The sequence below is a fragment of the Aspergillus fischeri genome, genomic scaffold (assembly GCF_000149645.3).
Source record: "Aspergillus fischeri NRRL 181 1099437636249 genomic scaffold, whole genome shotgun sequence".
Lineage (NCBI taxonomy): Eukaryota > Fungi > Ascomycota > Eurotiomycetes > Eurotiales > Aspergillaceae > Aspergillus > Aspergillus fischeri.
In genome coordinates, this window is record NW_001509770.1 from 770,213 (window position 1) to 798,102 (window position 27,890).

Sequence of the window (27,890 nt, forward strand, 5' to 3'; positions counted from 1 at the left end):
GTCGAAGCTCCATCCATCATGTGTCATGACTACTTATATATGCTAATTCTACTGTAGTGGCATAGTGTCTAGGCTGGTCGCGTAGCATTGGAAAATGGGTATCCCATATTAATTTCCCATCCCGTTTTGGGAAGTTGGGATTCCCCTAGCCTATCTAGTGGGATGGGACTCCCTAATTCCTATGGTAGATATAGGGTGAAAAATTTATATCGGATTCCCATAGGTTAATATTAGAATAGGAACGGAAATGTTATAGGCCTCCGAAATTTGATTTACAGAGTAGAAGTAGGGCTTAGGTACATATTTCCTGTCAATTAACGTTTTAGGAATCCCAAGGGAACCCCTTCCCTTCCCAACAGCCAGCCCTAATAGTATCTATCCATGAATCCCAGTTTCAGCCACATGGATTTCGGGGCAGCTGTAGGCTAGCTTTCTAGAATCATGCGTGCTATTTCCTCTTACCAATACATCCTATCTAGAATAATGAGGTGATTGAGGCCTTATCTCCTCGAGAATTTACGTATAATGATAGTATATAGTAATGTAATCACCTTGATGAGTTTACTAATGCATGATAGAACAACTGCGACTAATATCAAATAACTCGAAGGAAAGTAGACACTGCACTATATGGCAGCCCAAGCTGTATCCAGAACCAAGCATGGGGGAGGCATGGGGGATCGCCAGGCACTGTTGCGATCAAGCGTGATGACTATTGTCATATCTCAGGCTCGCCCTCAGCGGAATTGAACGGCCCCATGAGTCCCGAACGCCGGTAATTCCTAGAGCAAAATTCTGAGCAGCCTGGAAAGGATGGGTTGTGGCATTGGCTGGTCGGGAGACGGAGACTGCTGCGGTTGTGGTGTTGGTTGTGGTGTCGGCTGCGGGGTGGGTGAGGCGGAAGGGGTTTCTGATTCAGTCAGATAACAAGTACATCGCTAGACGAGATGACTAGTGGCTGTGGGAAAGTAACATACCAGCGACACCGACGCAGACGTAGTAATCTGGTAATAGAGATTGGCATGAAGTCGGCTTCACAGCGGGGTTCCACGAGTAGAATTGGTCCAAAGATATTCCATACTGATTTGCAATGGCCCAGCAGTTGTCACCTGACAGCACCTTGTGATACTTGTTGCCTGTGGCGAGCAATATCATCAGAAGCAGTTCCCAAAAAGGCAGATTGCTGAGCTTCATTCGCACTTACAGTTTGCTGGAGTACCCGACAGCACCGGGCCAGGGGGGTTGGTGGGCGTAGCCACTGGGGGTTCCTCTTCCTGAACGCCGATGCATACGTAGTAGTCGGGGTATAGGGCCTCGCAAGAGTGGCCAACCGACCTTGTTCATCAATGTCAACAGGGATTTTCGCCTGAGTGGTCGGACGGACTTACGGGTTCCAGCGGTAGAAATCGTAGATCGAAAAGTTACCGAAATCGTTTATAATGGACCAGCAACTGTCTCCCGTTTTAACTTTGTAGAAAGCATTGCAGTTGGCAGCCAAGCCGCCCTGCGTGGGAGAGGGCAGATCGGCAGCCTCAACTACAGTTGCCATGTCCATACGACTCGCTTCTTCGGCAGAATCTGTCGACCGCATCGTCAAATCTGATGCAGCAACACAGTAGGAATGGCCACTCTGAAGTCGACAGTCTTCCTTGAGAGAAGGGTTCTTAAACTTGCCGTCAGAATCGTGGACCGGCACATGTGTGGTCCAGCACTTACCCAGTTCACCAGCTCTTCCCTTGAAATGTCGAAGTAACCCTCTAGGTCAGCACACTGGTCATTCTTTGCAACACCATTAACCCAGTAGCCGCAATTTTTAGCAACGCTTGGGTCGGTTGGGCCAGTCGGAGAGACGCTAGAAGGCCATCTCTTGACGACAGCCGAGTTGGCTGCACCCAGGAAGAGAATTTGAGCAATAAGAATCGAAGTAAGTCCCATCTTGAGCCAGAGTTGTTGATTGTGTCGTGAAGACAGAGATCGTTCAGATTCTCGAGAGACTTTATACCTTTCAAGCTCACATTCTCTGCTGAAGCGAAGCTGCATTGCTCACGGCCGATGGAACCTCACAATGCACGAACCCTTCGTGACACCGCATAGCAAGCACACACTAGGGACATTGTATGAGTCGAGACCAGAAAAGGGTCTAGACTCGCATTTCAGACTACTCTGAGTACTGCAATGCGTTCCGCTTGTTCATTGTTTGTCGTCTTCTTCGATGAAGTTGCGCAACGTGGGAGCTCCGCCTTCCGTGGGCGTAATTTCCCAGAGAGGTTCACCATCGTCATCAAATTCGGCCCACTGGAAAAAAGTGCAACCTTTCTTCCCTGGTTCATGTCCCGCATAGCACATCCACATATATCTACCCTTGTTCTCACGTTTGCGTTGCACACATCGCAAAATTGCGTGTGTGCCACAACGGCACCGCGGAATGTTACGCGGGTGGAGAGAATCCCGATACCATCGATAGGTGATATTGATACGTCGGTTACCTGACAAGGGATGTGGTGAAACAGTCTGCGCGGGTACAATAGCATGTTTCCATTCTTCCTGCATCTCGGCATGCATAACAAGGAGAGAATTGTGCGGAAGGTGTATGGAGATTTGACCCTGTGCATCAGCGCGACCATCGATCCCTTTCGATGTGGTTTTCCGTCTGGACGGAGAATCCGCTGTCGACTCCATGGATGACACCTCACTATTGTTGTCTGCATCGTCATCGCTCGCGACGATGCGTCGTACCCGGAACTCTCTTTCCACGCCTAAGCTCAGGCTTCCAATAATAGCTCGCGGACCAAGGTAAGTCAGCTCATCCGAGTGATAGCCCACACTTTCTGTTGGACCATCATAGCAGTTGACGAATGCTGCATTGGGCACCCATTCCTTAGGTGACTGATACTTGAGCTTTTTCCCATCTGGGTAGCACGCTCGTATACGCTTCTGAACCTCGTCGTTCACTGCGCGCTGAACTTTGGCAGCGACGGCGCGCAAGTACGGCGTAAGCTGGCGCACGTTCGAACGGTATCTGCCCCCATAGGTGTATTCCGATGTTTGTTGGCGAATTTCCTCAGGAGTCGCAACGTACAAGCTGCTCGTGTGAGGGCTTTCAACTGTACGATCAAACAGCTGAAACCTGTACCTTGAAAAGTGCTTCGACTCATCCAGAAGTTCCAGTAGCAGCGCATCTGCTTCATCTGGGGGCAAGAAGTTATGGATGATGGTACACGGAGTATGAGCAGCAACATCTTCTGGAGAGAAAAGATGTAACGTCTTTCCTTTCCGGGTGAGTTGCCTTTTTGGTGGCAATCCTGCCTCAGTTGTGATATGTGAGGTCATAGACGTCTGGATCGCTGATACACCACCTGTTCTCTTCTTGACAGATTTATACGCGCGTTGAGCTGTAATCACGGCAGACGCGTCTTCAACCGACCCGCCACTTGAAATGAGAATGTCCAGTAAAGCATCTTGTTCTATGTCTGGAAAGAGTGATAGGAGCATCGCCAACTTCATATCGGTGGAATCCTCATCAGGGGACAGCGTCTGCTGCGTAGCCGACGGACTCAGCCGAGGCCGCTTTCTCGAGATGAAGCGATCCATTCGACAGCCATCTGATTCCAGAATGAGCCCCAGATTATGTCCTGGCGCCGTAGAAGGCGAAGATGATGAAGCTACAAACATGACTAATTCGTATAACGGCACGTGATTCCTTCCGATATGACCAATCAGAATGCCTTTTGGAAAAGCATCTTATCATTCGTCATTTATAGAGTTCTCTAGGAAGCTCAATATATACTATCACACTTGCATGCCTTAACTCCAGTTACCGTTACCCAAGTAGACCTGAGAAGACTTATGATAGTCTTCCAGACTTCTTCCCCGCCGCATACCGTCGTATACCTCCACAATTGCCGACAATGCCACCTTTGTCCAGCCGGGATAATCTTCTTTTGTTGGCTTCGAGTCGCGGCGATGTACATCAGGAAAGTTCTCCTCTATGACCTTGACTGGGCAACTGGAGTAGTCCGCATCCTTCTCCACCATGGACGACATATCCACGGTCGTTGTGAGATGCGATAGCACTCCATCATCTATCATCAAGCACATCCGCAATCGGACAGGTAGTTCTATCGCGGGCAACGCTAAAGCTACCTTCCAATCATGAAAGGCTTCCCGGACAGTCTCCTCGTCGAGTCCGTTGTATTCCTCCTGAGAGTTGAACACCTTAGAGGCGTATGTTGTTTCAAGTAGACGGATCTGTTCCGGGCTTCCTGGTAGACATCTCGAGAGGGCTTTCTGAATTTCTTCGTTGAGCGCTCGGAGGAATATCGGTATCAGCCGCTGTGAGTCTGGCGCATATGTCGTGCGATAGACGATGGGACCCCAGGTGAGGGTGAGGAAATCGCGTTCGGGCCCAGGAGGAAGGGATCGGAGCCCGGGTTCTGACCCGAGGCGATATACCTCTTTCTGGAGAAACATATTGGCAGGAGAGTGGAAATGCTCAGGTTCTGTCATTTTCGAAGCTATCCCACTGGATGTATTGAAGCCTTGTAGATTAGCATTCTCAAATGGTGGTCAGTATTCATCGATCGATCAGTAAGTGACTGAAGTAAAGCTTCTGCCGATTCGGAGTCATTGTCGTCAGTGTGACATAGATGGGGACAAATAGTGCGCGACAACAGGCAGACAAGTCATTTGAAGCAAATATTTGTTTATTGGCGTAGATTAAACGATAACTTCTATCCTGAAGGTGTTTTTGCAGCGGTGACTAAAACATCGAGCAATGACGATGGTGGGATCTGCCTTGTTCCTCACTAAATTAGTTTCCCATCAGACCTCGGTTCCTCGCATGCGATTCTCCCCGCAATCTTCAACTTCATCCCTTCAGTATTCTGTGCAATCATAATGATACCCTCATGACCGGTCCTTTCTTCGGTTTATAATAATTCTTCCTTCCAAATACTATACCCTGTATTTTGCACTATGCTTCATTTCCGCACCGAGGGCTACAACGGCTGTGCGGTCAAGTACTCCCCATTCTTCGACAACCGGTTGGCCGTCGCCGCATCGGCCAATTTTGGACTGGTAGGAAATGGCCGGCTTTTCATCCTTGAGCTGACGCCGAATGGCATCGTACCTGCCAAATGGTATGTCTCATTGTCGACTATTCACAGCCGGAACTTATATTGACAAAGTGATCAGGTTTACTACACAGGATTCTCTTTACGATCTAGCCTGGTCCGAAATCCACGAGAATCAAGTCCTCACAGCCTCCGGCGATGGCAGCATTAAGCTCTTCGACTGCAATTTGGAAGACTTTCCCATCCAGAACTGGAAAGAACATAATCGCGAGGTCTTCAGTGTCCACTGGAACCTCGTAGCCAAGGACACATTCTGCTCGAGCAGTTGGGACGGCACCGTCCGCGTCTGGTCGCCGCATCGGCCGCATTCTCTATTAACTCTCCCCACACATAGTTGCACCTACTCGGCGGCATTTTCGCCTCATTCTCCTGATATACTCTCCTGTGTCACATCCGACTCATACGTCCGCATCTTCGATCTTCGCACCCCCGCCTCCGCATCTAACCACCTCACCCTCCAGATTCCCATCCATGCCGCACCGGCATCCCCGATTCCCGGTAAAGCCGGTGTTCCTCCTGCCGCATGCGCTCCAGCCGAAGCTCTCACCCATGATTGGAACAAATACCGACCGTCCATCTTAGCGACCGCGGGAGTCGACCGCACCATCCGGACCTTCGACATCCGTGCCCCACAGCAGGGCCCTCAGACGGTGATGACTGGACACGAATACGCAGTCAAGAAACTGGCTTGGTCGCCACACCTTTCCAATATACTACTTAGCGGTAGCTACGATATGACCTGTCGCGCATGGAGCGATCAGACCACTGCAGGACCTATGGGGGATGCCGATCCCATGCGTGGCGGTCCCGGCGGCCCGGTAATGGGCATGGAGCTGGGGCGTATGAATCGGCATACCGAGTTTGTTACAGGTGTTGATTGGTGTCTTTTTGGCAGTGAAGGATGGTGCGCGAGCGTAGGGTGGGATGAGAACCTGTATGTTTGGGATGTGCGAGCAGTGATGGGATAAAGATGCTGTGATCTATCGTTTCTCCCCTTCTACCTACCCTGTATTGGTTATTTAGATTACCACGAGATACCATTATGACATGTCTGCGGGACAGCAAATTCAGCTTCCCAAAGAAATTACACGATTATGTGAAGTCCTCTGTCAACAAAATATCTCTCACAATTTTGTTTTCATCAAATCAAGCCACGAGTTCTATCCGATGAGGTAATGATCGAGATACATTATATGCAAGACGCTCTATTTCAAGACATGACTCGCCAATATAATGAAAGTCTGCCATTTGCAGTCCAAGCTCAAGCCGCTTCCACAATCATCATGTTATATCCATGGTCTATCCAGTTTTGGGTACGAGGCCCGGGTATAGGTGGTGAAGCCGAGAGCTGCATCCTAGAGATATCCGCATCTCAACGACGTTCGGCAAAAAGCCGCAAGAGCAGAAGGAAGTTTGGAAAAGTGAAGGGTTGTGAGAAAGATGACCAGCTTATTTACTAGCCAGTCTCGCCTCCACCTTCCTTCTCTCAGCCTCCCTAGCAGCAGCAATCTCTTCCCGACTAGCGTCAAAGGCCACATGCACCTGGTTGAACGGGTTCTCCTCGCTCTTGTCAAACTCCTTCTTGCAGAGCTCCACGCGCTGATTCCTCCGCAACCCAGGGTTCTCCTTTTCGATCTCTGGCAACCGGCGCGCCTCATACGCCGCATACGCCGCTTTGTACCGACGCTCCGGGTGACGGTCGATCTTCGACGAGTCCTTGCCGGTCAGGGAGAGCGCATCCAGCGCATTATCGATACCCGAGGCGTTGAGCGCAGCACCCTTGCGGCTGGCGGGCTCATCGTCCAGCTGTGACAAATCCAGACCGCGAGTCTTCTTCTGTGCTTGCTTGGCGCCGGCACCCTTGGGCTTGGAGGGTTGCGAGGCTTCTTCGGCGGCGAGGAGGGCCTCTCGCTCGGCCTTCTTGCGAGCGGCTTCGGCTTTCTTGGCTTCTGCATCTTCCCTATATTTTGCAGATAACGGTTAGCAAGCCGATACTTATCTATCAATATGAACAAAAGAGACAAGATGCGATGTCGCTCACTTCTTCGAGTTGGTCTTTGCGCCCTTCTGCCACTCCTTGTCCTCCTCGGCGGCTCGCTTGGCGTCTTCGGCCGCCTTCTTGTTTGCGGCGGCTTCGGCTTTCTGTATGCATATCGTGGATCGTCAGTCTCAAGACTCCTTAACCTGATATCGAAAACATGCTCGTGGCGATGGCAGAAAAAAAGGCGGGGGCGGGGTTGGGTTGAAGATACATACACGAGCCTGTCCGGCTGCTTTCTTGGAGTTTTCTCCGCCGGCTTTCTTTCCTCCCATTTTGAGCGCTAATTATAAGTCAAGTGTGAAAGCTCTTTGAGGGAAGTGCAGACAGAGGGAAAGAGTTGTGCTTGACTAGAGTTGTTGTGATGGCGAGTCATCCTATGGATACTTTTGCGGTTCCGACTGACGGCGGTGACTCGATGACTAAGCAGTCTATAACTAGGGCTAAACTACGTAGTTATCCCGCATCCTTAACTACCAAAACAGCTTACCTTAGCACTCCAGAAAGAAACTAAGAGCATTGCGCTATTAATTTCTAGCTAGTGCCAAGACTCTAGATAGATATATTTAAACAAACCACTGGATAAGGACGAGACTCTCATAGCATACAAAGCATGAAATGTGTAAAGTACCGTACCTAATGTAATCCGCAGCTGAGGTAAGCTCGATAAACATGAGTAAATTTTACGAATTTAGACAAGAGAGGTTTAAGTTTCTTGAGCAGTTATAGATTAATAAGGCAGAAGGATAGAAGTGAGCTACTGCTCCACTAATCTTCCACAGTAAAAGCAATGAGTGACACTGTTTCTTATGTAGGACTAGCCGACTTGTTCTTATTCTGGCGTCATTGCGCCGCTTTGCAATAAATAGCCGTTCCTTTCCGTGGCCAATAACAGTTGAAATCAAACCTTATCGAGTCTAACCGATAGTTACGTACGGAGTACTATACCTTATCAAACATGACAGGTCGAGACATGGCACAAGTACAGTAGTAATGGGTTCTCCTAGTGATATTCCATCTTTAATGAGTTTCGAAATCTGTATCAAATCGAAGTTTGTTAGAGATAATATAGTGTTAGAAACTTCTGGTCTACTATTGTTCCTTTACACCTTTTATATAGGTTTTAAAGTACTCCGTATACTCTTCTCTTCCCCCTGTTTTCTCCTCATCACTAGAATCTACGCCCAGTATAAGTAGACCGGGGTATTGGAAATAGCTGATTAACTCTTAAGGAACTGCACCCTGTTGTGACCCATAATAGCGTGTGCACTAATGACTGCACTTATCATGCAACTTCACTGTCATTTCTTGCTTTTCCTCATCTGAAACTCTTCCTTCCCTCTTTTTGCCCCAGAGAGAGTAGAGACTCGGAGGAGTGGAAATCGCGGTTTCAGAAATGCCCTTCACTAATGGGGAGGGCAACATGCTCCATCTTAACCAAGAACAGTTTGACTTCAACCTTCAATTTGAGAGTCTCTTTTTCTCGATCATTCCCTCTGTCTTGTTTATTCCGTCATCGCTATGGCGAACTCTGGTACAGATACGCAAGCCCGTTGTGGTGAATGCGCCTGTCTTGCAATTCATCAAAACAGTATATACGCCCTCCTCTATCACACGGTTTCTGCCCACTGACTGCTTAGGGTGCCATTGTACTTTACGCTGGCTTGGAACTTGCACTCCTTATACTAGCCGCGGTCGGGTCCTTCCACATTAGCCGCATGTTTATCGCTTCCTCCGTCCTGCAGCTTATATCGGCCCTTTTCATGCTGACGGTAAGTGTGGTGGATCACAGCCGCAGCCCTAGACCATCGATGCTGCTTAACAGCTACTTGTTTCTCACCCTTCTCTTCGATATCGCCCGAGCAAGAACTCTGTTCCTGTCGTCAGACTCAGACCACGGTTCCGAGATCGTTTACAGCAGTATATTCTGTGCATCAGTCGGGCTGAAGACCACCATCTTGTTCCTAGAGGCCTGCCAAAAAGCGAGATGGGTGACCTGGGATGCAACCAAACACAGCCCCGAGGAGACAAGTGGAATATTTTCGCTAGGCGCCTTCTTCTGGCTGAATAAACTCTTCTTGGCTGGATATAGACATACCTTCACAATCGAAAGCCTCTACCCCCTCGACAGCACCTTCGACGCACAAGCCCTGCATGAGGAATTCGCGAAGAAAATGGACTACACCAAGCTGAAGGGAGATAAATTCGGCCTTCTGAAGGTGCTAGTACGTACATTGTGGGTGCAGCTACTCCTGCCTATTCCTCTGAGGGCGGCTTTGATTGCGTTCTACATTTGCCAACCACTTTTCATCGAGAGTCTCGTCACGTATCTGTCTCATTCGGAGCCAGATCCAAATGTGGGATATGGGCTAATCGGCGCTGCCATACTCATCTACTCGGGGATTGGAATCTCGTATGCCCTGTACTGGTACTGCCATCACCGACTGCGGACGATGGTCCGCTCCATACTAGTCACTGAGACGTTTAAAGCCGCCACAAGAGTCCGGCTGGGATCAGGCGATGATAGCGCTGCGCTGACACTCATGAGCACCGACATGGAGCGCATCAGAATGGGCCTCCGCTTCGTGCACGAAACGTGGGCGAGCATGATTCAGGCAGGCCTCGCCGCCTGGATGCTCCATCGGCAACTCGGGGTCGTGTTCGTTGCCCCCGTGGGCGTGGTGCTAGTTTGCTTCGTTGGCTTAGGGATCCTGATCAACTTCACCGGTGACTCGCAGCGATCCTGGATGTCCGCGGTTCAGAAACGGGTCGGGCTCACAGCCACCGTCATCGCCAGCATGAAATCGCTCAAGATATCCGGTCTCGCGGGCCCCGTGGCCGAGTACGTGCAGCGGCTGCGTGTCGACGAACTTGCTGCTGGCGCCCGATACCGCAGGATCATGATCATCGCCGCCGTCTTCGCATACATACCTCAGTTGATCAGCCCTCCGCTGACCTTCGCTTTCGCACAGAAGACGCTGAATGCTTCGACCATGTTTACCAGTCTTTCGTTCCTGACTCTGGTGACAGCGCCGCTGTCGCAGCTTTTCCAGTCGATCCCAGAGCTCGTTTCGGGCCTGGCTTGCTTGGGTCGTATTCAGGTATTTTTGGAAATGGAGCCTCGTCAGGACTATCGGCAGCCCCTGGTCGAAGCCCAGAGTTGCGGCATGGAGAAGAGTTCAAAACAGCTTAACCTAAAGCCTACGGATTGCATCGTCATCCGAGACGCAAACTTCGGATGGAAAGCAGACAAGTTCGTCCTAAACAATATCAACACTCAAATCCCCGCCTCGTCCCTGACGATGGTCATTAGTCCCGTCGGCTCTGGAAAATCAACATTCTGCAAGGCCCTTCTAGGCGAAATTCCCTTCAGCCAAGGCAGCGTCGTGACAAGCACCCCCGCCCGTCGTGTCGGTTTCTGCGAACAAACCGCCTTTCTTTGGAACGGTACGATCAGAGAGAACATCGTCGGATTCACCCCCTTTGACCGCGAGCGGTATGACCAAGTCATTGAAGCCACTTCCCTACGCTTCGACCTCGCCACCCTACCCCAGGGAGACCAGACGAATATCGGGTCGGATGGTGTAGCGTTGTCGGGCGGGCAGAAGCAGCGTCTGTCTCTTGCGCGAGCACTATATCTACCTTCAGACTTTTTGATTCTGGACGATGTGTTCAGCGGGTTGGACGCTGATACCGAGGAGCAAGTTTTTCGGCAGGTCTTTGGACCGGATGGTCTCCTGCGCCGACGGGGGTCGACGGTGGTTCTGTGCACACATAGTGTCAGGCATCTCCCGACTGCGGACTACATCATCGCGCTCGAAAACGGCAGCGTTGCAGAGCAGGGCACCTTTGTCCATTTGTCGACCCGTGCGGGTTATGTTCAGCGTCTGGAGGTGGGACTAAAGCAGGAGGACGAGGATACTACTGCTGACGATGAGCCTGGTCCTTGTCCCGAGCACGAGGGCCAGACTGGGGCTGGCAATAAGAAACTCGAACCTGCGATCACTGTTAACAGCACGCAATCATCTACCCCAATTGCCCCAGCGGTGGCCGCAGCCCGGCAGGTTGGTGACGCCACCGTCTATAAGCTGTATATCAAAAGCATGGGATGGTTTGTGGCGGCTTGTGGTGTGTTCTTTGCGGCCCTCTGGGGTCTGTTCACCAATTACCCAACCATCTGTGCGTCTCCGCTGCCAATTATCGTCAATTGATTTCATAAATTAACTTGATAATGCAGGGCTCACATACTGGAGTGACGCCACCGAGTCCGTCCATCCTGCTCACTCCAACTCCTACTACGCGGGGATCTATGCCCTCCTGCAGATCTGCGCCATCATCGCCCTCCTCCTCCTGGGCATAACGCTCTTCATCGTCTCTGTGAAGAAAGCCGGCGCCAATCTCCACCAGCAAGCCTTACGCACCCTGATTCGTGCACCACTCTCCTTCTTCACGAATACGGACACCGGGGTGGTCACGAACCTCTTCTCCCAGGATCTGAACCTCATCGACACCGAACTCCCCGAGGCTACCCTCAACACCCTCTTTTGCGTATTTCAGTCGATCGGCCAAGCAGTTGTGATGCTCACCTCGTCCGTCTACCTGGCCATCAGCTACCCGATCCTGGGCGCTTTGCTCTACTTCGTGCAGAAATACTACCTCCGCACGTCGCGGCAGCTGCGATTGCTCGACCTGGAGGCCAAGAGTCCGCTCTACACGCATTTCCTCGACACGCTCAAGGGGATCGCCACGCTACGCGCCTTCGGGTTCATCCCGGATGACATACACAAGAACGCCCGTCTGGTGGACTCCAGCCAGCGCGCGGCGTATCTCCTCCTCATGATCCAGGAGTGGCTGAACCTGGTCCTCAACCTCGTCGTGATGGTCATGGCGGCGGTCCTGACGACGCTGGCCGTCCGGCTGCATTCGAACTCGGCCTTCGCCGGTGCATCACTGTATTCGCTGATGACCTTCGGCGACAGCCTCTCGGGGATCGTGATTTACTACACCAGACTGGAGACCTCCATCGGCGCGATCGCGAGATTGAAAACCTTCAATGAGACCGTCACGCCGGAGGACCGCGACGGTCCCGGAGAGGAGGACATCGTCCCAGACACGAACTGGCCGGATCGCGGGCTGGTCGAGTTGCACGGTGTCTCCGCCCGGTACAAACTCACCACCGTGTCTGAATCCGACTCTGAATCCAACTCTAACTCCGTCGTCTCTGGCGTCACCAAGCCGCCCCTAGCCCTCAAGAACATCACTCTAACTATCCACCCGGGGGAAAAGGTCGCCATCTGCGGCCGCACCGGCAGCGGCAAATCCAGCTTCCTCGCTCTTCTGCTGAAACTCCTCGATCCGCTGCCCTCAACCGACAACAATCATGACCAGGAACCTCCGGTCTTGATCGACAACATCCCGCTGCACCGCATCCACCGCGCGACCCTCCGCCAACGCCTCATCGCCGTCCCCCAGGACCCTGTCTTCCTGCCCGACGGCTCGTCCTTCCGCGCGAACCTCGACCCGACCAACACCGCAACCCCGGCGGAGTGCCAGCGGGTCCTCGAAGCGGTCCGGCTGTGGGGGTTCGTCCAGGAACGGGCGGGGGTGCTGCATGCGCCCGTCACGGCGGGGACCTTGAGTGCCGGGCAGAGGCAGCTCTTCTCGCTGGGGCGGGCGGTGCTCCGTGCTATGTTCCGCCTGCGTTCAACGTCTCCCTCCCCCGAGGAGGGGGGGTCCGACAATCAAGATCAAGGGGGAATCCTCCTGCTCGACGAAGTCAGCTCAAGCGTGGACCGGGAATCCGAGCGGATGATGCAGGAGATCATTCGGGCGGAGTTCAGACACTACACGATCATTGCGGTAAGTCATCGCCTGGAGATGATCATGGACTTCGATCGGGTGGTGGTGATGGATCGCGGGGAGGTGGTGGAGGTTGGGAGTCCAGCGGCCCTGAAAGGGACCCCTGGGAGTCGGTTTGGGGAGTCGGTGGCCGCTGCTGGTGTGTAGGTTGCAAACTTTTCAACAACATCTGTTCAGTACTAGCTCTATCCTAGCATACTTGATCTCAATTGAATCATATTTATAATCACACTCTAGACAGCAAATGAGTACAACAACTAAGAGACAAGATCATCCCCCAAAAACCCCCCAGCGCCCCCTACAAGCCCCCGCAACTTTAGATTAAGCTTATTATTATTCTCTTCCTTTAGAGCCATAAGCTTACTATCTTTTTACTAATGAATTCTAAGAAATATACAAGGTTATTATAGATAGTCTAAAGTTAGTAAGATCTTTAAGTTAATAATATTAAGATAAGTTATGGGGTTTCTTTACTTTTCCTTTCTTTCTTAGAAAATAGGGTTAGGGAAACTTCAATCTAATTAAGATAGTATTTTCTCTTTAATTTCGCTAAGAGAGTAGAAGAAGTAATAAAAATACTATAAAAAGGATTTAAAAAGAATTTATTAACTAACTCTTTTATTACAGTTAAGCTAGAAATAAAAGAGTTATCCATGGAATCAATTCATTTCATTGACTCTAACATCATACATGGTGAATATAACAGACAAATGATTGACAACCTGTGGTCCAATATGCCAAACAACCTCAAACAAACATTGAATGCACGCTCTGAATGGGGGAAATGATGAACAATCAAGGAACAAACTCCACATAGATCCATAAGCGTCGCAGTAAATCGAATCCATCATGTCGTACCATCATCAGTATCTTGTCAAATTATCTTTCAAATCATTCAATCAGTCATCATCTCAGAAGTCAGCCGCCAAATCCGTTGGCGCGATTGTCTCTATCTCATCCTTTGCTGATCGCATCGCCGGACACGTGGGTTCAGACCGCTCAATCACCAGATCTAGATTTGCAGGAGATGTTTCTACCTCCTGCAATCTAGCTTCCGAACTTTTCGAATTAGCAACACTCTTGGAAGATGCTGTTGTGGAAGATACTGGAGCAGAAATCTGAGGCGTGGGAGCAGCAGTGCTGGAGGACGATACAGTAACAGATTCAGAAGCCGCTGAAGGAATAGCCTGAGAGGTTCTCGAGCTGGTCTCTTCCCTCACGGTTTCTTTCTGAAGAGTGGAAGTTTCAACAGTCATGGCAGGTTCTGCTGCCGTTAAAGAGAGCACAGTAGAAAAGCTCGGCTGGTCTGTCCAGCTCGGAGTCGGATGTTGCTCCATTGAAACGGTAGATGAGAGCGCAGAAATGGATTCAAACATATCCCCGGGAAATGGTCGAAGATGCGAAGAGGAGGTTTGAGGTTTGACCCCAAGGGCAAGGTATACCGCCAGCACACTTAAAAGGACAATTGTCACGTTGCGACGGTCACTAGCCAAGACCCGGATGTAGTTGATGAGCAGCGTTTGCAGGTCGATATCTTCCACTGGCCTCGGAGAATACGTTGGGGGCGGCATGCCTGGAGCCTTCGCTGGCGTTGTAATTGCTGGTGCAGGAGATGAGGGGCGGGCAGGCTCCTCAGGAGCAAATAATCTTGGTTCATGAATCAATGGGGTAGGTGTATTCGCGCGCGACGGTTGATCATACAGCTCTGCGGTGATGCTGGTGGCGGGCTCCCTGAGTTGCGGCACCTGTAGCCTAAGATCAGTGCTAGGGCGATCATTGTCCAAAAGTCGCTTTTCCAGCTCCCGCCTAATCTCAGACGGCAGCCAAAGGCCGACTTCGACATCCACCTTTTCCATCTCCTTCCAGGCTGCAGCCCAGGCACCAGCTCTCATCAGCCCGTTTGCGGCGAAAACCTTGATCTCCCACTTCCTACTCGAATCGTGCCTTGGGAATCGTCCTCCACAATCAGGGCACTCTTCTCCTTGCTCATCATCAGTAGCACTATCATCTGTGGCCGACTGGTCACCCTTCTCCGATTCCGTGTCCTCATGTCCCAAAAAGTGGCCATGATGGAGCCGTGGACGCTGGAGTTCCAGACTTTCCAGCAATCGTTCCTCAAGCAGATCATACATATCCTCCGGGTGAGAAATGAGCACACCCCGGTCACGAATCACGCTGGAACCAACCTTCTCCTCCAGCAACTTCCATCTTCTCCAGTACTCCGGAGGCAGCACCTCTCTCAGTATCTTCTGGTCCGGGTACCCAATCAAACCTGGCACAGGCAGCGAAGGAGGAAGCAAGGTGCAGTGAAGCAAAACAAGCGGATACTCCTTCTTAACTTTCTGCCTCCCCGTAGACCCGGTAGGCGAGTAATAAGGTGATCTCTTAAGCGGAGACGACCCCGCCGAACGAATTGAGATATCCGACATCCGATGTCCGCCCCTCCGCTTGGGCGGGGTGAGGAACTCGTCATCATCCTCATCCTCCGTATGCATCTGCATAGCGCGCACAGAACTGGGCTTCCGGAAAGCAGCCTCCCGTTGCCTGATTGTTTGTATAGACTTGAACTGTGCCTCCATTCTGCCATGACCGGGGTTATCTTGATTGATCCAGGAGTGGCGGATTCGCTCATCTGCGCCGCAGCCGATCGCAGGCTTCAGCTCGCTTGGGGGGTGGATCAGCACCGAATCGGGGATAGAGGAGATCGAAGAGCGACTGGATGCACGCGAGTCCAATGGAGCTAAGTCGTCATCATCCAGGTCATGACCAGATGTATCGCTCGTGGAGTGTTGCGTTGAGGATTCCGATGAATTGTACCCGCAGTCCTGAACAGACATATGAGCATCGTCGCTCAGTCGTCTTTCTTCCTCGCGATGTGGTGAATCTTCGTGGGAAGCCGCTCTTGTCCCGTTGATGGGGGCTAGTCCGTCGGCTGAAGGGCTTGAGCCGAAAAGCGGTTCGTTTGGAGTGAAATTGGCAAATTCGGTCAAATGAGGGGCGTCGGATATATCCTCCATAATAAAGACATGGAATGCGCAAGGAATCAAGAATGTGTGTGCTGTTGGTCGACTTTAATGTTGGGGAATGCGTCTTATCGGACGCAGGTATCTATAAGTAAACAACGCTGCTAAACATGCAAATCATCAACGAAAGATGTTTGAAGATGGAGATGCATAACTGTTCTCTTGAAGATAGAGTAGATGGAATAAATTGAGCATCACTTTGATGAAGAAACGGTCGTCCTTACAGCAACCACCTGATGAGTTGTTGCTGGTGTTTTTCATCCTCTGGTTGTGCAGGGCAACCATGCATGGAGAGATGGCGGTCTACTCTACCTTAGTGGCTGGTCAACCTCCTAGATCAGCACTGCTTGGCGCAAGGTTTCGTTCGATAGATGAAATCTCCACAGGGGCCTTTAATTGTTATCTGACAGGTCATCTACTCAGTATTCGATTTGAGAATTTCCAAAGATAGGAATAGCAGTTGAGCATCTACCCATAAACGTAGGGCCGTCTGCATGCTCAGCGCTCACTACAAGTGATGGTCACATCTATTGAGATTGACCGATGGGCTCAACTTGGGACATGACTTTGAATTCAGAATATAGATACAGAATGCGATCAGTACACTGTCGCAAGGGTAATATAGATTGTCCCAGTCAGATAGTTACAATGCATGACGAGGGTTCACTTGTGACTACCTTCATAAATGCTTGCTCGCTGAATTGAAGCATGACTAATGCAGAACGAAGTAAATAGCAGATTACGCTTAAATAGAATGCATATGCAATGCCAAGGTGTTGGAAGTGGCTTTCTTTCACTCAATCATGACCGAAGGTGACAAACTACCGGTCGTATATTCATACAGTCGTCAGATGTATGCAACAATAGTGACATGAATTCATTCCGAAGGTCGGGTATGATTTTCGTCTGCGCTCATCAGAGGGTAATTTTGTTGTTCCTCAAAGTAATGGAGGACATCTTGCGGTAGATATTCAAGGTAAGGTAGAATTTCACCATTGAAGGGAAATGGAAAGTGCTCTTGTTGTTGGAGAGCATTCACATCGACATCCTGGCTTTCTATAAAGACCCCACCGAAGTTCGAGCCCATGTTGGATTGTAGATGTGTCGATTGTGGGTTTATATGGCTGCTACCTGCATGCCGTTCGCTCTGTGCAGACGCCATGGTGTAACTGTAGTGAGAGGTATGAGGTTGCAGTTGAGACGAAGGCGAAGAGGTGAGGCCCTGGGTGTAAGTTGGTTGAGTATTCGATGTGTTATCGGTTCGGTTAGAATATGATGTATTTAGGCCCAGTAGAAGATTGACATCAGAAGCAGCAACTCGTCCAGGAGGGACAAGCGAACCGTATTTCGCGGGTCCATTAGAGATTGATGAACATCGTGCCCCGCCTGAAGCCCGCGTCGTTTCCACTGACTGCGTATACGAGCTCGAACCTTGAGCCGACAGATTGGGGTAGCTGTGACTATACTGAGAAGAATAGGTAGGTCTATTCGAGTCATAATCGGCTTGGGAAGCTGGCATCTGGTATAACAAGCTGAGATTTGGTTGAGAAGAGTTGGTGGCTCCAGTAAGAGCCCATCCAATGGCTAGCAGAAATACGTTAGCTATCGCATTTTGTGGTAAGTGCCAATATGTCATGATTGTCATACCTTGCCCCGGGTCAATCCTCGGTGATATTCTGCCTTGTGCAGAGGAATTTGCAGCACTTGCAGCCTTTTTTGGCTCAATAGTGGCACTCAATGGTGACTTTGCTTGTCGGTAGGTGGAAGCTGCGGAGGGCGGAAGTGGAAATGTCTCAGTTGCATTTTCCATCTCCTCTTCAGTATAGAGTAATGGATCAACGATACCCTTAGCCTTCTGATCTAGAACGGTTAGAATATACCTAGTACCCTCCCAATATGTCTCAAGAGCCTTGAGGGCTTTGTAGCACCGCTGATAGTTTTCTCGGGCAGCGGAAGCGAGAAGTATATGCTTAGCGCTCGACTTTCGTCCCGAAGGAGAGTCCATGTTTGGCATCACGAAGCCACTAGACTGGTCATTGAGAAGCGGTTGACACGGAGGGGAACCCGACCTCGAAGGGGGCGACGAATAATATGCGCTCTCCATGAGAAAGGCGCAAGCAGCGATGTACATTGGCTGACTCGTGAATGGATTGCCGATAAAGCTCTTCCCATCAACAAGCTCAGAGAAAGATAGAATGTCGGCTATTGTCTTGGCTGAGGACATCGACAATTCTCTGCTGTTTGGGTAGAGATGCTGTATTGTACCGCCGAACGAATTCAGGAGAGTCGGTTGGTGAAGGAGGACGATGAGGGTGTGAAACCACTTCATGTATGTTAGATCAAGAGCCGAAATAATGTGGATGTTGGAAATCATCTTACAAAATGGAGAAGTATGAAATTTGTTCCTTCTTTCGCTTTCACGTACGCCTGGAAATTGGCCGCATTAAAATGCAGTCTGGGTGACAATCGCTGGTAGATGCCTGGAAAAATATGTAAGCCTACGAAGGGACCAGATGATAGGGGAGGAAGAGAAAAGATGACCGCCTACCTGTCAGATCACTTTCCATCCCGGCAAGTCTCTTCAATGTCTCTGTTGTGACATGGTTTGCATCCTGAATACCATTGATCAGATCCGTCACTCTTCCGTAAAGGTGTATTATGCGAATGAGTGGTGGGAACGGTGCAGGCCAGCCGTTCGATAGTTTCGATTCCGACTGTAGCGGGAAACATAACTCTATTTCCTCGTCGCGTAGCGTGACTGGCCTCCCAGTACCAGAGGAGATTACACGATCCAGGAAGAAAATACTCCAGAACGTGTCGACTTTTCCACGCTCCCAGGCGCGATGGTCCTCACTATGCTTCATCTCGGCGCTGGGGCTTAAAGGAACTTGAGCATCATCGCATTGATCATATTCTTCCTCCCGTAGCTGCCCTGCCCGTCCAGACACAACTGCACTTGGAGTCACGCCCCTCCGCCCATAGCTGTGTTGCAGTCCCTGCAGCTTCTGCATTCCAAGATCCTGAGCCATTCGAATGGCAATACCTAGATACATCCAGAGACCACTGTCATGATTCGATCCGAATTGTTCGTAGGCCAGCAAAAGACAGGCTTGAACAACAGAAAGCGTGGGGCATGAAAGCGAGTCGACCAAGGCGCCCATTGCCCTATGGGCAAATGCCTGACCGCGGTCTGAGTTCTTCACGTCAGTCTGCAACTCTGAGCCATCGATAGACGGCGCCTGAGGAGGGCCCAGTAGTGGGTGTGGCGAAAATCTCGCAGCCAAAGCACAGACTGCGTCAACGAGCATGGTATCAACTTTCTTATCCTTTAGGTCGCGAAGAAACCGATCTCGCTGCAAGAATGGGAAACTGCAGCCCAGATGAACGAAGAACAAGTCGCAAAGGTGCATGACCAGGTTGCTGACAGGTAAAGTATCTTCTCGGTCATAGAACGGAATGGTATTCGCGTCTCGGAACTCACGGTTATCGATCAACGAATCTATATGACCGATGCCCACGTTTGCAGACTTTGGACTTCGAAGAGGCGAAAGGGACTCTATGATATCGCTCGAACCGTCAGAAGCAAGCGAAAACACTAGCCACAGGAGGTCATAAGCACGAAATGGATTGGATGCATACCTGAAGACAACGACGTATTGCTTTTGCGAGACCCGCGCACCTGTACTACCTGCAGGCAAAATAAGCAAATGGGAAGCTCCCGCAGCAAGAGACCAGGCGAAAACACTAACCATCTGTTTGAAGCCGGGAACAATGGCTGTCGGCCCAAAATATCTAAAATAAGGAACGTGGGTGCGATGGCTTGAGCTTAGGGAGGTGCGACCTTTTGAAGATAATGTGAGTTAACACAGCCAGTAATACCAATTGTGATCGGGTTTCTCCAATATAACGTACTGCTTTCCGGACTTGCTCCGGTTGTATTGTGCTCCGACTCACGGATGTTGCTCGAGGGTGTTTCTCTCGATGCAAGGGCATCCTGAGAGCTTGCATGATCGACCTTCCGGTCCAGGCCACCGCCTGCGGGTTGTTTATACTGTGAAGGACCATCTGGACTTTGACTCTTGACCGTTCGAGGATTTGGTCTCTCATTAGCAGAGGGTAGAGGGGTGAGGCTGGGCGTTTGTGATGCGTTTTCTGAATGCGTCCGAACGTGAGTCGAGGGTTCGCTATATCCTAAACAGACATGTTTGTAATCCACGCAAGTTTGACACACTAGAGGACAGGTTGTCAGTAATAGCATCGATAAATATAAGTGCGGCGTCAGCTTCTCACCTGGCTGTTCACCAGAGCATCTTATTTTCCGCTTGCGACATGTCCGACACCTATAGAATCCACCAATAAGGCTACGGTTAGCCCCGTAAAGAACATTTGTCACGAAGGCAAGCTTACGCCGCATTGACTCGACGGCGCTTGGGCTGGGGCTGTCCATCGCTTGAGACAAAACGTATTTGCCTTGCAGGATGAACATTACTGCCGCCGTTCTTCACAGGAGACGAATGGCTCATTGCGAGCGAATATTCATCCGTGGTCACAACACATGTCACATCAGGTAGTTGATTCTTCCCGACGCTGGAGCAATCGATCGAGACCGAGAGTCAGATCTCAGGGAGTTAGCGGGGAGAGCTAGGATTTTCGTAGATTCCGGCGACGCAGATGAGGATGATCGATGGGACGGAGCACGAGCAGAAGAGAAAACTCCATGGACGTTATCCAACTTTGCGGCGGGCGCAAGATCGCAAGGTCGGGATGTGGGAGGTGAGGGGAAGGGCACGGCACAATGATTATTCTAAATAATGCGTCAGCAGGACTATAGGTCGTGTATTGGTCAAAAATTATCTTTACTCGTACAGTCAGCGATTATAACCATTGCTTTTCCGTAGCTCATCTCAAGCGACAATGCTTTTGTTCTGAATTAGGATGGCCGAGGTCGAGTGCCCTTATTTGCGCAATGCTTGGCCACACTGGTTCAAAAAGACGCCGGACCTGCTCGAAGAATGGTTTGATCGCTCCGATGTAAAATGACAGGGTGAGAAAACTGAAATGGTATCAAATGTAAAAAGACACAGGTAGACAAAATTAGGCAGAGAGCAGACACGTATGGATGGAGGATAGGTAAGGCAGGTAAGGTGTTCTCCGTCTCCCGCGCCCAGGCTGGGGGCCCCAAAAAAATAGGGACCACCATGTGACCCTCCCCATGGTTCTGGATGCTACATCTGCTTGTCCCGTGATTCAAATATGTATTGATCTATCCAAACTGGGTCCAGCATACAGCTACTATCGATCTAAGCAATGAACCGAATACTTCCTTATTTTCTGCGACTCTGTAGATCCCCCGTTTCTCTAGTCTGCGGGTCCAACAGGTACATGGTTCGTCGGCTTTTCATACGCTTTCACGAGAGTTAGAAGCTACTATATTAAGGATCAAGAAGTGTACCTGTTGCATGATCTCAGTGTTGAGCTTCTGTTCCTGCAGGGGCCAGCCGTCGGAGAGAATTCTCTTCATTTGGAGAAGAAGACGAATTTAGCCGGAGAATGGGGAAATAATGGATTGACAGGATCACTAGTTCATGGGGGAGGAGGCTTCCCATGGGCCATGGCTCAATGGACTCAGAAACGGAGTGAGTCCGAGTTCCACAATCGGACAATGGAACGAGCCTCGAAGCCTACATGGAAGGCTAGAAGCCCTCAACAAATCCGCTGGTGGAGGCGTCGATAATCTTTATTCCCCACGTACCGTGGTGTGAACCGAGCCATCTAATTTTGTACAGTGGCATGTTGCTGGACCGAGCTTTGACCGAATTTGAAACGCAAACTTCTATGGCCTGTGAATCTCCACTTGTGCTCTCAATGGTCACAATTGAGCCGGGAACAAGGCGAGATCTGCGACATGCCATATTTGCGCGCCTATCTATCAACAGAACACCGAAGAGCACAGGTTATGAGAAGGGCTCGACTTGACTCTGAGTGAAGAAATCTAGGATGTGATAAGCATGTCTATATCTTATGGCCTCTACCCGCGAACCGACAGAAATCACCTTCATCCCGCTGAAGTGCTGTACAGTCATCTAGAAGTTTGGCCTCGGAATTTCGATGGCATCAGTGGTACGCCCATAAGAGATACCTCCGAGCCGACTGATGGGCTTCAGGACCTTGAGGTCGATAATGCTCTTGTCCTCGTTGATAGCGTCACCCCTCACCCAGAACCGGACCCCCTCGATAATAGCCAGAGTGCCCGTTGTCTTACCCGTCGTTCTGCTCTGGAACTCCTTAGTCTCGACGAGCTTGCCTTCAATTGAGAACATTGACTCCTTGACACGGGCAGCTTGGACGACAGAGCAAGGCGCTTGGTGCAGCCCGGAAATCTCCCACTCAGAGACTCCGTACGGTGTATTGATAGCGGTCGCGTTGGCTGCCTCGACAAAATGCTCAGAGATTATATTAATCACACATTCACCCGACTCGACCATATTCCTCAGCGAGTCCTTTGCCTTCTCAAGCGAGCCAACGAATCCAACAGTGAAAAGAGGAGGGTCGTGATTGATGACTTGAGCATAACTGAACGGGGCCAAGTTCGTCGTCTTTCCATCTTTGGATCTGGTGCTGATAAGCGCAATGGGTCTTGGGACAATTCCCGAGATTAACAGCTTATAGTTTGATGATACCGGTCGTCCTTCTTCGTATGGGTCGATTTCGACGTGATTCTTCTTCAGACTCTCTCCACCATCATTGGCACCGTCGCCTTGTTTCCAGTTTGGATTCGGGGGCTTAGAGAAAGTGACTGGCGCATCACGCTTGAAGTCAGGTCGGGAAGCCTGAATCTTGTCGAAATCATCGCCGACCTTGAACATCGTAGCAGATTGATGAAAAGACCGATAGTAATGGGATATATGAATCGCCCAAGGAAGATATGATTGTACCCGACACCCTCTGCGTAACTTATTAGCAAGTCGCACGCTCTCCCCTTTTGTAACACCGACTTGCTGCCGAGATTCCTTCCCGAGACGACATCCCCTCAGTGTGCAAATGGTGGTAGGACAACGTACAATTGTGTATGCAATGATCTTTGAACTCGCAACGCCCGATATGGAATTGTACGACTCATTACAGACTAGACAAAGACTTCTTCAAGAGGTTCCTTAACACGCGAGTGCTTTCTGTCGATTGGGGCAGACTCCTCGATATTTATTCGTCCAGAGTGTTGGACCAGCACTAACTCCACGGAACATATATATTATAATGACCTAATTTCCACCCCCTTCATCACCATAATTCGTTTAAAAGGGGCGTGGAAATATGCCTTCACTGCCGATCGCCGGGCCGATTTCATCTGAACAGGATACCCGAGGCCACCCCAAGTGGGGAGCTGTCTCTTCTCCTGGATCAACCCGATAAGGGAGACTCTAGACCATGAAGTAGATAGATGCGTCAACATCTCGATAGCGAAGCAAAACAGTAGACCACTATTTCAGCTTATAGAACGTCCTTGTTGGTCTTCGTATCCGCTACGTAATAGTGTGCATTGATTAGATAGGCATACTTTCTTCTCGACAAGGTGCCCTGATCTTATTATCAATCGCAACATGGGATACCGTCGGTGTTACCAATCCAAACGAGCCTGTGCCTCATGACACTGCAATGTGTCTCCAATTAAGTCCTTGGTATCATCGAGGAGACTATAAATATGTAGATGAATCTCTGCTCATCGCTGAACTTTGAACCGGTAGATTCTCAGAGGCGTTCCTATCATCTGACATTATCAGCCAAATCACAGCTATTTTCCAGATCTGCCCTCTCCAACTTGGCACCCAACATGACTGACCAAGATTACGAGACGTTTAAGCTAGGAGACTGGGAACTGCAGAGTGGGGAGAAGATACGTGATGCACATCTTGCGTACAAGACGTTTGGAGACCCAAGCTCCCCCGCAATTGTCTACCCCACATGGTTTTCCGGGAGTACGTAGATACTGTCAGAGAAAACACACATGTCTGTTATACTGACCTTCACCAAGTGATATCAGACAACTTCTGGCTTATAGGAGAAGACAAAGTCCTGAATCCGAAGAAGTATTTCATCATCATACCTGCGCTCTTCGGAAACGGCCAGTCCTCGTCTCCATCCAACCAGCCCAATGCTGGTCCATTTCCGAAATGCTCATTCTACGACAATGTTCGCGCCCAGCACAAGCTTGTCATAGAGCACTTTGGAATCCGGCATCTACGTGCAGTGATCGGCTGGTCAATGGGAGGAGCACAGACCTATCAATGGGCGACTCAGTATCCTGAGTTCATGGATGTTGCAATTCCTTTTTGCGGGTCAGCAAAAACATCGCTGCATAACCAGGTGTTTTTGGAGGGCGTAAAGAGCGCTTTGCTTGCAGCGAAGCGCGTCCCATCGGCGGGTTCGGGGAAGATTGGCCATCTAAAGGCCGATCAGACTCTGGGGATATGGAGTGCTGAGGACAGAGATATTGGGTTGAAAGCTTTTGCTAGAGTGTATGCTGGCTGGTAAGCTGGTTTCCGAACAAAACAACCCTCTATAACATCGAACGACGCGGAGCTGATTGATCATGTCTGGATAGGGGTTTCAGCCAGGCCTTCTACCGGGAGAAGTTGTACGAGACAGCACTCGGCTACAAGGACCTGGAGGACTTTATGCAAAGCTTCTGGGAGAAGTGGGCTTTGTCCAAAGGTAAGCCGTCCGCAGACACTGAGCATATTCCGAACTGGCTCCGTTGACGAGTGATCCCGGTGGATAAGACCCAGATAATCTGTTGGTGATGCTTCAGACCTGGCAGAATGGAGACGTGTCCCAGCAGGAACCATACAATGGTAATTTTGAGAAGGCTATCGCCTCAATCAAGGCCAAGACCCTGGTGATGCCAGGAAAAACTGATCTATATTTCCCGTAAGTGATGCTTCGAGCTTTGGCGTCTAATGCTGAATGTCACTGCACAGTCCCGAGGACTCCGAACATGAAGTCTCCTGCATGCAATCTGGCATTGGAACTCTTCGTATCATTCCTTCTATCTGGGGTCGTAAGTTGATCCTATTCTGACTTTTGGCGAGACATTTCTGACGATCCTCAAACACAGACTGGGCTGGTGGTCCTGGAGACAGCAAAGATGATGTTAAGTGGCTGGACGAGCAACTGGCGGACTTTCTGTAGATTCTGAGTTTGACATAGTGACGGATATCAGCTCAAGTAGGCTCATTTTGTGTTGCAGTTTGATTAGCACATTATTACTGCTCATTGTTCAATTTGAACTGCAAATGCTCAAGTAAATCAATATCACGTGATTTATCCATTCTGTGGCAATGGTGAGCATCATGTGATAAGAGTCTGATAAGTCAGCATACAATCGTGAATAATCCTGGAACTCCTCATCTTGATTGCAACTATTCACTGGGTCAATTCGATCTCCTGTAGTTGTTTTCATCAATTCAGTCCTTCCTTTGTTTTTCCTTCCTCTACAAGTGCTCTTCTACTCCTTTCATAATTTAATTTGCTTCTGTGTCGTTCTATTTTCCCTTCTGCTTCGTTCTCTAGCGAATCCTCTTGCTCTTTATCTAGCCGCTTCCCGCTGACGCCTACACGGCGCAACTGCATGATTTTGGTCAACTCAAGCTGGATACAAGATGTCAACACCACCAGTTCGTCAGTGGGGAGTTACTCCTCCTATCTCAACAGCGCTCCCGACTTCCGAAGAACTCGCTGCCAACGATGATTTGATCTCGGAGCTCAAGGCCCAGAACAACTTCGAAAGTCCCGCGGAGACAGAGCGGAGGTGGGATCAACTTAGCTACATCTCTCCTTGTTGATGTTTGCGCTGACACCATGTCTGTTATCGCGTAGGAAACAAGTTCTCCAGCTCATTCAACGCGTAACCCATGAGTTTGTCAAGGTCGTCAGCCGAAAGAAGGGGCTGTCCCCTGCAGCAGTCGAGGCAGCAGGTGGAAAGATTTTCACTTATGGAAGTTATCGCCTGGGTGTCTATGGTCCTGGTCAGTAGCGCGGAAGTGTTTCATCACAATGGTTGTGATATTGACAACGCGATAGGCTCGGATATTGATACACTCGTGGTCGGCCCCAAGCATGTCCTCATTGACGATTTCTTCTCAGACTTTCCCCCAGTGCTCGAGAAGATGGCTCCTCCCGGGGCGATCGAAAAGATGACACCAGTTCCCGACGCCTTCGTCCCGATCATCAAGCTGGAGTTGTCCGGTATCAGTATCGATCTCATCTTTGCCCGTTTGATTGTGTCGTCGGTCCCTCTCAATCTCGACTTGAAGAATAATGATTACCTCAGGGGACTTGACGAGAAGGAGGTGCGGTCGCTGAACGGAACTCGTGTCACAGATGAGATTTTGGAACTGGTCCCCCAGCAAAAGACGTTTCGTCTTGCTCTACGCGCAATCAAGCTCTGGGCTCAGCGTAAGGACATCCCATCTGTCTCTCCTCTCATCATCTCTCGGCAAACATGCTGACACCGACTTACAGGCCGGGCCATTTACTCCAATATTGTAGGATTCCCGGGTGGTGTCGCTTGGGCCATGCTAGTAGCACGAGTCTGTCAGTTATATCCACACGCTACCGGGTCTGTGATCGTCGGCAAGTTTTTCCGCATTATGAACAAGTGGGCGTGGCCCCAGCCTGTCTTGCTAAAGCCAATCGAGGACGGACCTCTACAGATAAAGGTCTGGAATCCCAAGGTAAGGGCAACGAAGGACACTGCGCCGCATTCTTCGCGATATTGACATCAATGATAGATTTACCATGGTGACCGGTTCCACCTTATGCCTATCATCACCCCCGCGTATCCATCGATGTGTGCGACGCACAACATCTCAATGTCCACAAAGGCGGTTATCCTTCGCGAGCTCCAGCGGGGAGGTGATATTGTAGACAAGATTTTCCTGAAGCAATTGACTTGGAATGATCTCTTTGCACGGCACTCATTTTTCACGCAGGATTACAAATACTATCTTAGTATCACTGCCTCAAGCAGAACTAAGGAAGCGGAAGCGGTGTGGTCTGGTCTTGTCGAATCCAAGATCAGACACCTCGTCGGAGCGTTGGATCGCAAGCCTACCATCGCGGTGGCTCACCCATTTCCAAAAGGCTTTGAGAGAGTGCATATCGTCTCCAATGAAGAGGAAGCAGAGGCCGTAAAGAACGGTTCTACCAAGTATCAGGACAAAGGTACGAAGACGGAGACCACAGATGAAAGGAAAGATGCTGCACACCAAGCCGCAGCTCTCAGCGGAGTTGAGAATGCCGAGGTTGAGCCTGTCGGTGAGAAGAGCGCAAATGGTGATAGCCATATCATTTACACCACGACGTATTATATCGGCTTGGAGTTGAAGCCATTGGAGCCAGGTATGTATGGCGCTTGACCTCGAGAGCTAGCTGACTGTAGAAGGTGCCTCCCGTTCGCTGGACATATCTACGGATGCCCAGATTTTTAAATCTACATGTACTTCGTGGGCAGGATACCAACCCGGCATTAATGATCTCTCCATCACTCACGTTCGCAAGTAAGTCTAAACATAATTCCCTCTCTTCGTTGAATATGTTTTGATTTGAGAACCAGCTTTGATCTTCCCGACGATGTCTTCCAACCGGGAGAAACCCGTCCCACGCGCCCCAAGAAGAAGATCATCAAGAAACCCGAAGCAGGCGCTCAAAAGCGAAGTATCGAATCCTTGGACGTAAGTGCATGCAAGAGAGTCAAACAAGATAACGAGCGGGAAACGAGTCACCGGACGAAAGCGGATATTTCGCATTTCCGTTGATGCTCTTGGAGTTCCGGCATTGGAT

At 50.1% G+C, this 27,890-nt stretch overlaps 11 protein-coding genes across 11 annotated transcripts; 4 read left to right on the forward strand and 7 right to left on the reverse strand.

Annotated features, from left to right (window-relative positions):
• Positions 1-699: 699 nt before the first annotated feature.
• NFIA_009990 (LysM domain protein) lies at positions 700-1,935 on the reverse strand (the record flags this gene model as incomplete). The annotated part of the gene is made up of 5 exons (XM_001264214.1): positions 700-910; positions 974-1,136; positions 1,205-1,335; positions 1,389-1,663; positions 1,717-1,935. 5 exons carry the CDS (start codon positions 1,933-1,935, stop codon positions 700-702), a joined length of 999 nt encoding a protein of 332 aa, XP_001264215.1.
• Positions 1,936-2,190: 255 nt separating this feature from the next.
• NFIA_010000 (putative CUE domain protein) lies at positions 2,191-3,672 on the reverse strand (the record flags this gene model as incomplete). Its single annotated transcript, XM_001264215.1, has 1 exon — positions 2,191-3,672. One exon carries the CDS (start codon positions 3,670-3,672, stop codon positions 2,191-2,193), a length of 1,482 nt encoding a protein of 493 aa, XP_001264216.1.
• Positions 3,673-3,804: 132 nt separating this feature from the next.
• Positions 3,805-4,470, reverse strand: NFIA_010010 (uncharacterized protein; the record flags this gene model as incomplete). Its single annotated transcript, XM_001264216.1, has 1 exon — positions 3,805-4,470. The coding sequence occupies one exon, from the start codon at positions 4,468-4,470 to the stop codon at positions 3,805-3,807; it is 666 nt and encodes a 221-aa protein (XP_001264217.1).
• Positions 4,471-4,974: 504 nt separating this feature from the next.
• Positions 4,975-6,100, forward strand: pex7 (putative peroxisome biosynthesis protein (Peroxine-7); the record flags this gene model as incomplete). Its single annotated transcript, XM_001264217.1, has 2 exons — positions 4,975-5,138; positions 5,194-6,100. The coding sequence occupies 2 exons, from the start codon at positions 4,975-4,977 to the stop codon at positions 6,098-6,100; spliced, it is 1,071 nt and encodes a 356-aa protein (XP_001264218.1).
• Positions 6,101-6,581: 481 nt separating this feature from the next.
• On the reverse strand, positions 6,582-7,445 carry NFIA_010030 (DUF1014 domain protein; the record flags this gene model as incomplete). The annotated part of the gene is made up of 3 exons (XM_001264218.1): positions 6,582-7,092; positions 7,174-7,274; positions 7,389-7,445. The coding sequence occupies 3 exons, from the start codon at positions 7,443-7,445 to the stop codon at positions 6,582-6,584; spliced, it is 669 nt and encodes a 222-aa protein (XP_001264219.1).
• A 1,121-nt stretch (positions 7,446-8,566) lies between these two features.
• On the forward strand, positions 8,567-13,176 carry NFIA_010040 (putative ABC transporter; the record flags this gene model as incomplete). Its single annotated transcript, XM_001264219.1, has 3 exons — positions 8,567-8,761; positions 8,811-11,349; positions 11,408-13,176. 3 exons carry the CDS (start codon positions 8,567-8,569, stop codon positions 13,174-13,176), a joined length of 4,503 nt encoding a protein of 1,500 aa, XP_001264220.1.
• Positions 13,177-13,940: 764 nt separating this feature from the next.
• Positions 13,941-16,046, reverse strand: NFIA_010050 (uncharacterized protein; the record flags this gene model as incomplete). The annotated part of the gene is made up of 1 exon (XM_001264220.1): positions 13,941-16,046. One exon carries the CDS (start codon positions 16,044-16,046, stop codon positions 13,941-13,943), a length of 2,106 nt encoding a protein of 701 aa, XP_001264221.1.
• Positions 16,047-16,929: 883 nt separating this feature from the next.
• Positions 16,930-20,538, reverse strand: NFIA_010060 (putative C6 transcription factor; the record flags this gene model as incomplete). The annotated part of the gene is made up of 8 exons (XM_001264221.1): positions 16,930-17,636; positions 17,700-18,375; positions 18,432-18,532; positions 18,601-19,647; positions 19,692-19,740; positions 19,802-19,893; positions 19,965-20,282; positions 20,343-20,538. The coding sequence occupies 8 exons, from the start codon at positions 20,536-20,538 to the stop codon at positions 16,930-16,932; spliced, it is 3,186 nt and encodes a 1,061-aa protein (XP_001264222.1).
• Positions 20,539-22,135: 1,597 nt separating this feature from the next.
• Positions 22,136-22,918, reverse strand: NFIA_010070 (flavin reductase family protein; the record flags this gene model as incomplete). The annotated part of the gene is made up of 1 exon (XM_001264222.1): positions 22,136-22,918. One exon carries the CDS (start codon positions 22,916-22,918, stop codon positions 22,136-22,138), a length of 783 nt encoding a protein of 260 aa, XP_001264223.1.
• Positions 22,919-23,880: 962 nt separating this feature from the next.
• Positions 23,881-25,238, forward strand: NFIA_010080 (homoserine acetyltransferase family protein; the record flags this gene model as incomplete). Its single annotated transcript, XM_001264223.1, has 6 exons — positions 23,881-24,025; positions 24,082-24,577; positions 24,652-24,761; positions 24,830-24,977; positions 25,028-25,107; positions 25,165-25,238. 6 exons carry the CDS (start codon positions 23,881-23,883, stop codon positions 25,236-25,238), a joined length of 1,053 nt encoding a protein of 350 aa, XP_001264224.1.
• A 470-nt stretch (positions 25,239-25,708) lies between these two features.
• NFIA_010090 (polynucleotide adenylyltransferase) lies at positions 25,709-27,865 on the forward strand (the record flags this gene model as incomplete). The annotated part of the gene is made up of 7 exons (XM_001264224.1): positions 25,709-25,857; positions 25,926-26,074; positions 26,130-26,504; positions 26,571-26,782; positions 26,840-27,449; positions 27,493-27,607; positions 27,664-27,865. The coding sequence occupies 7 exons, from the start codon at positions 25,709-25,711 to the stop codon at positions 27,863-27,865; spliced, it is 1,812 nt and encodes a 603-aa protein (XP_001264225.1).
• Between the last annotated feature and the right edge of the window lie 25 nt (positions 27,866-27,890).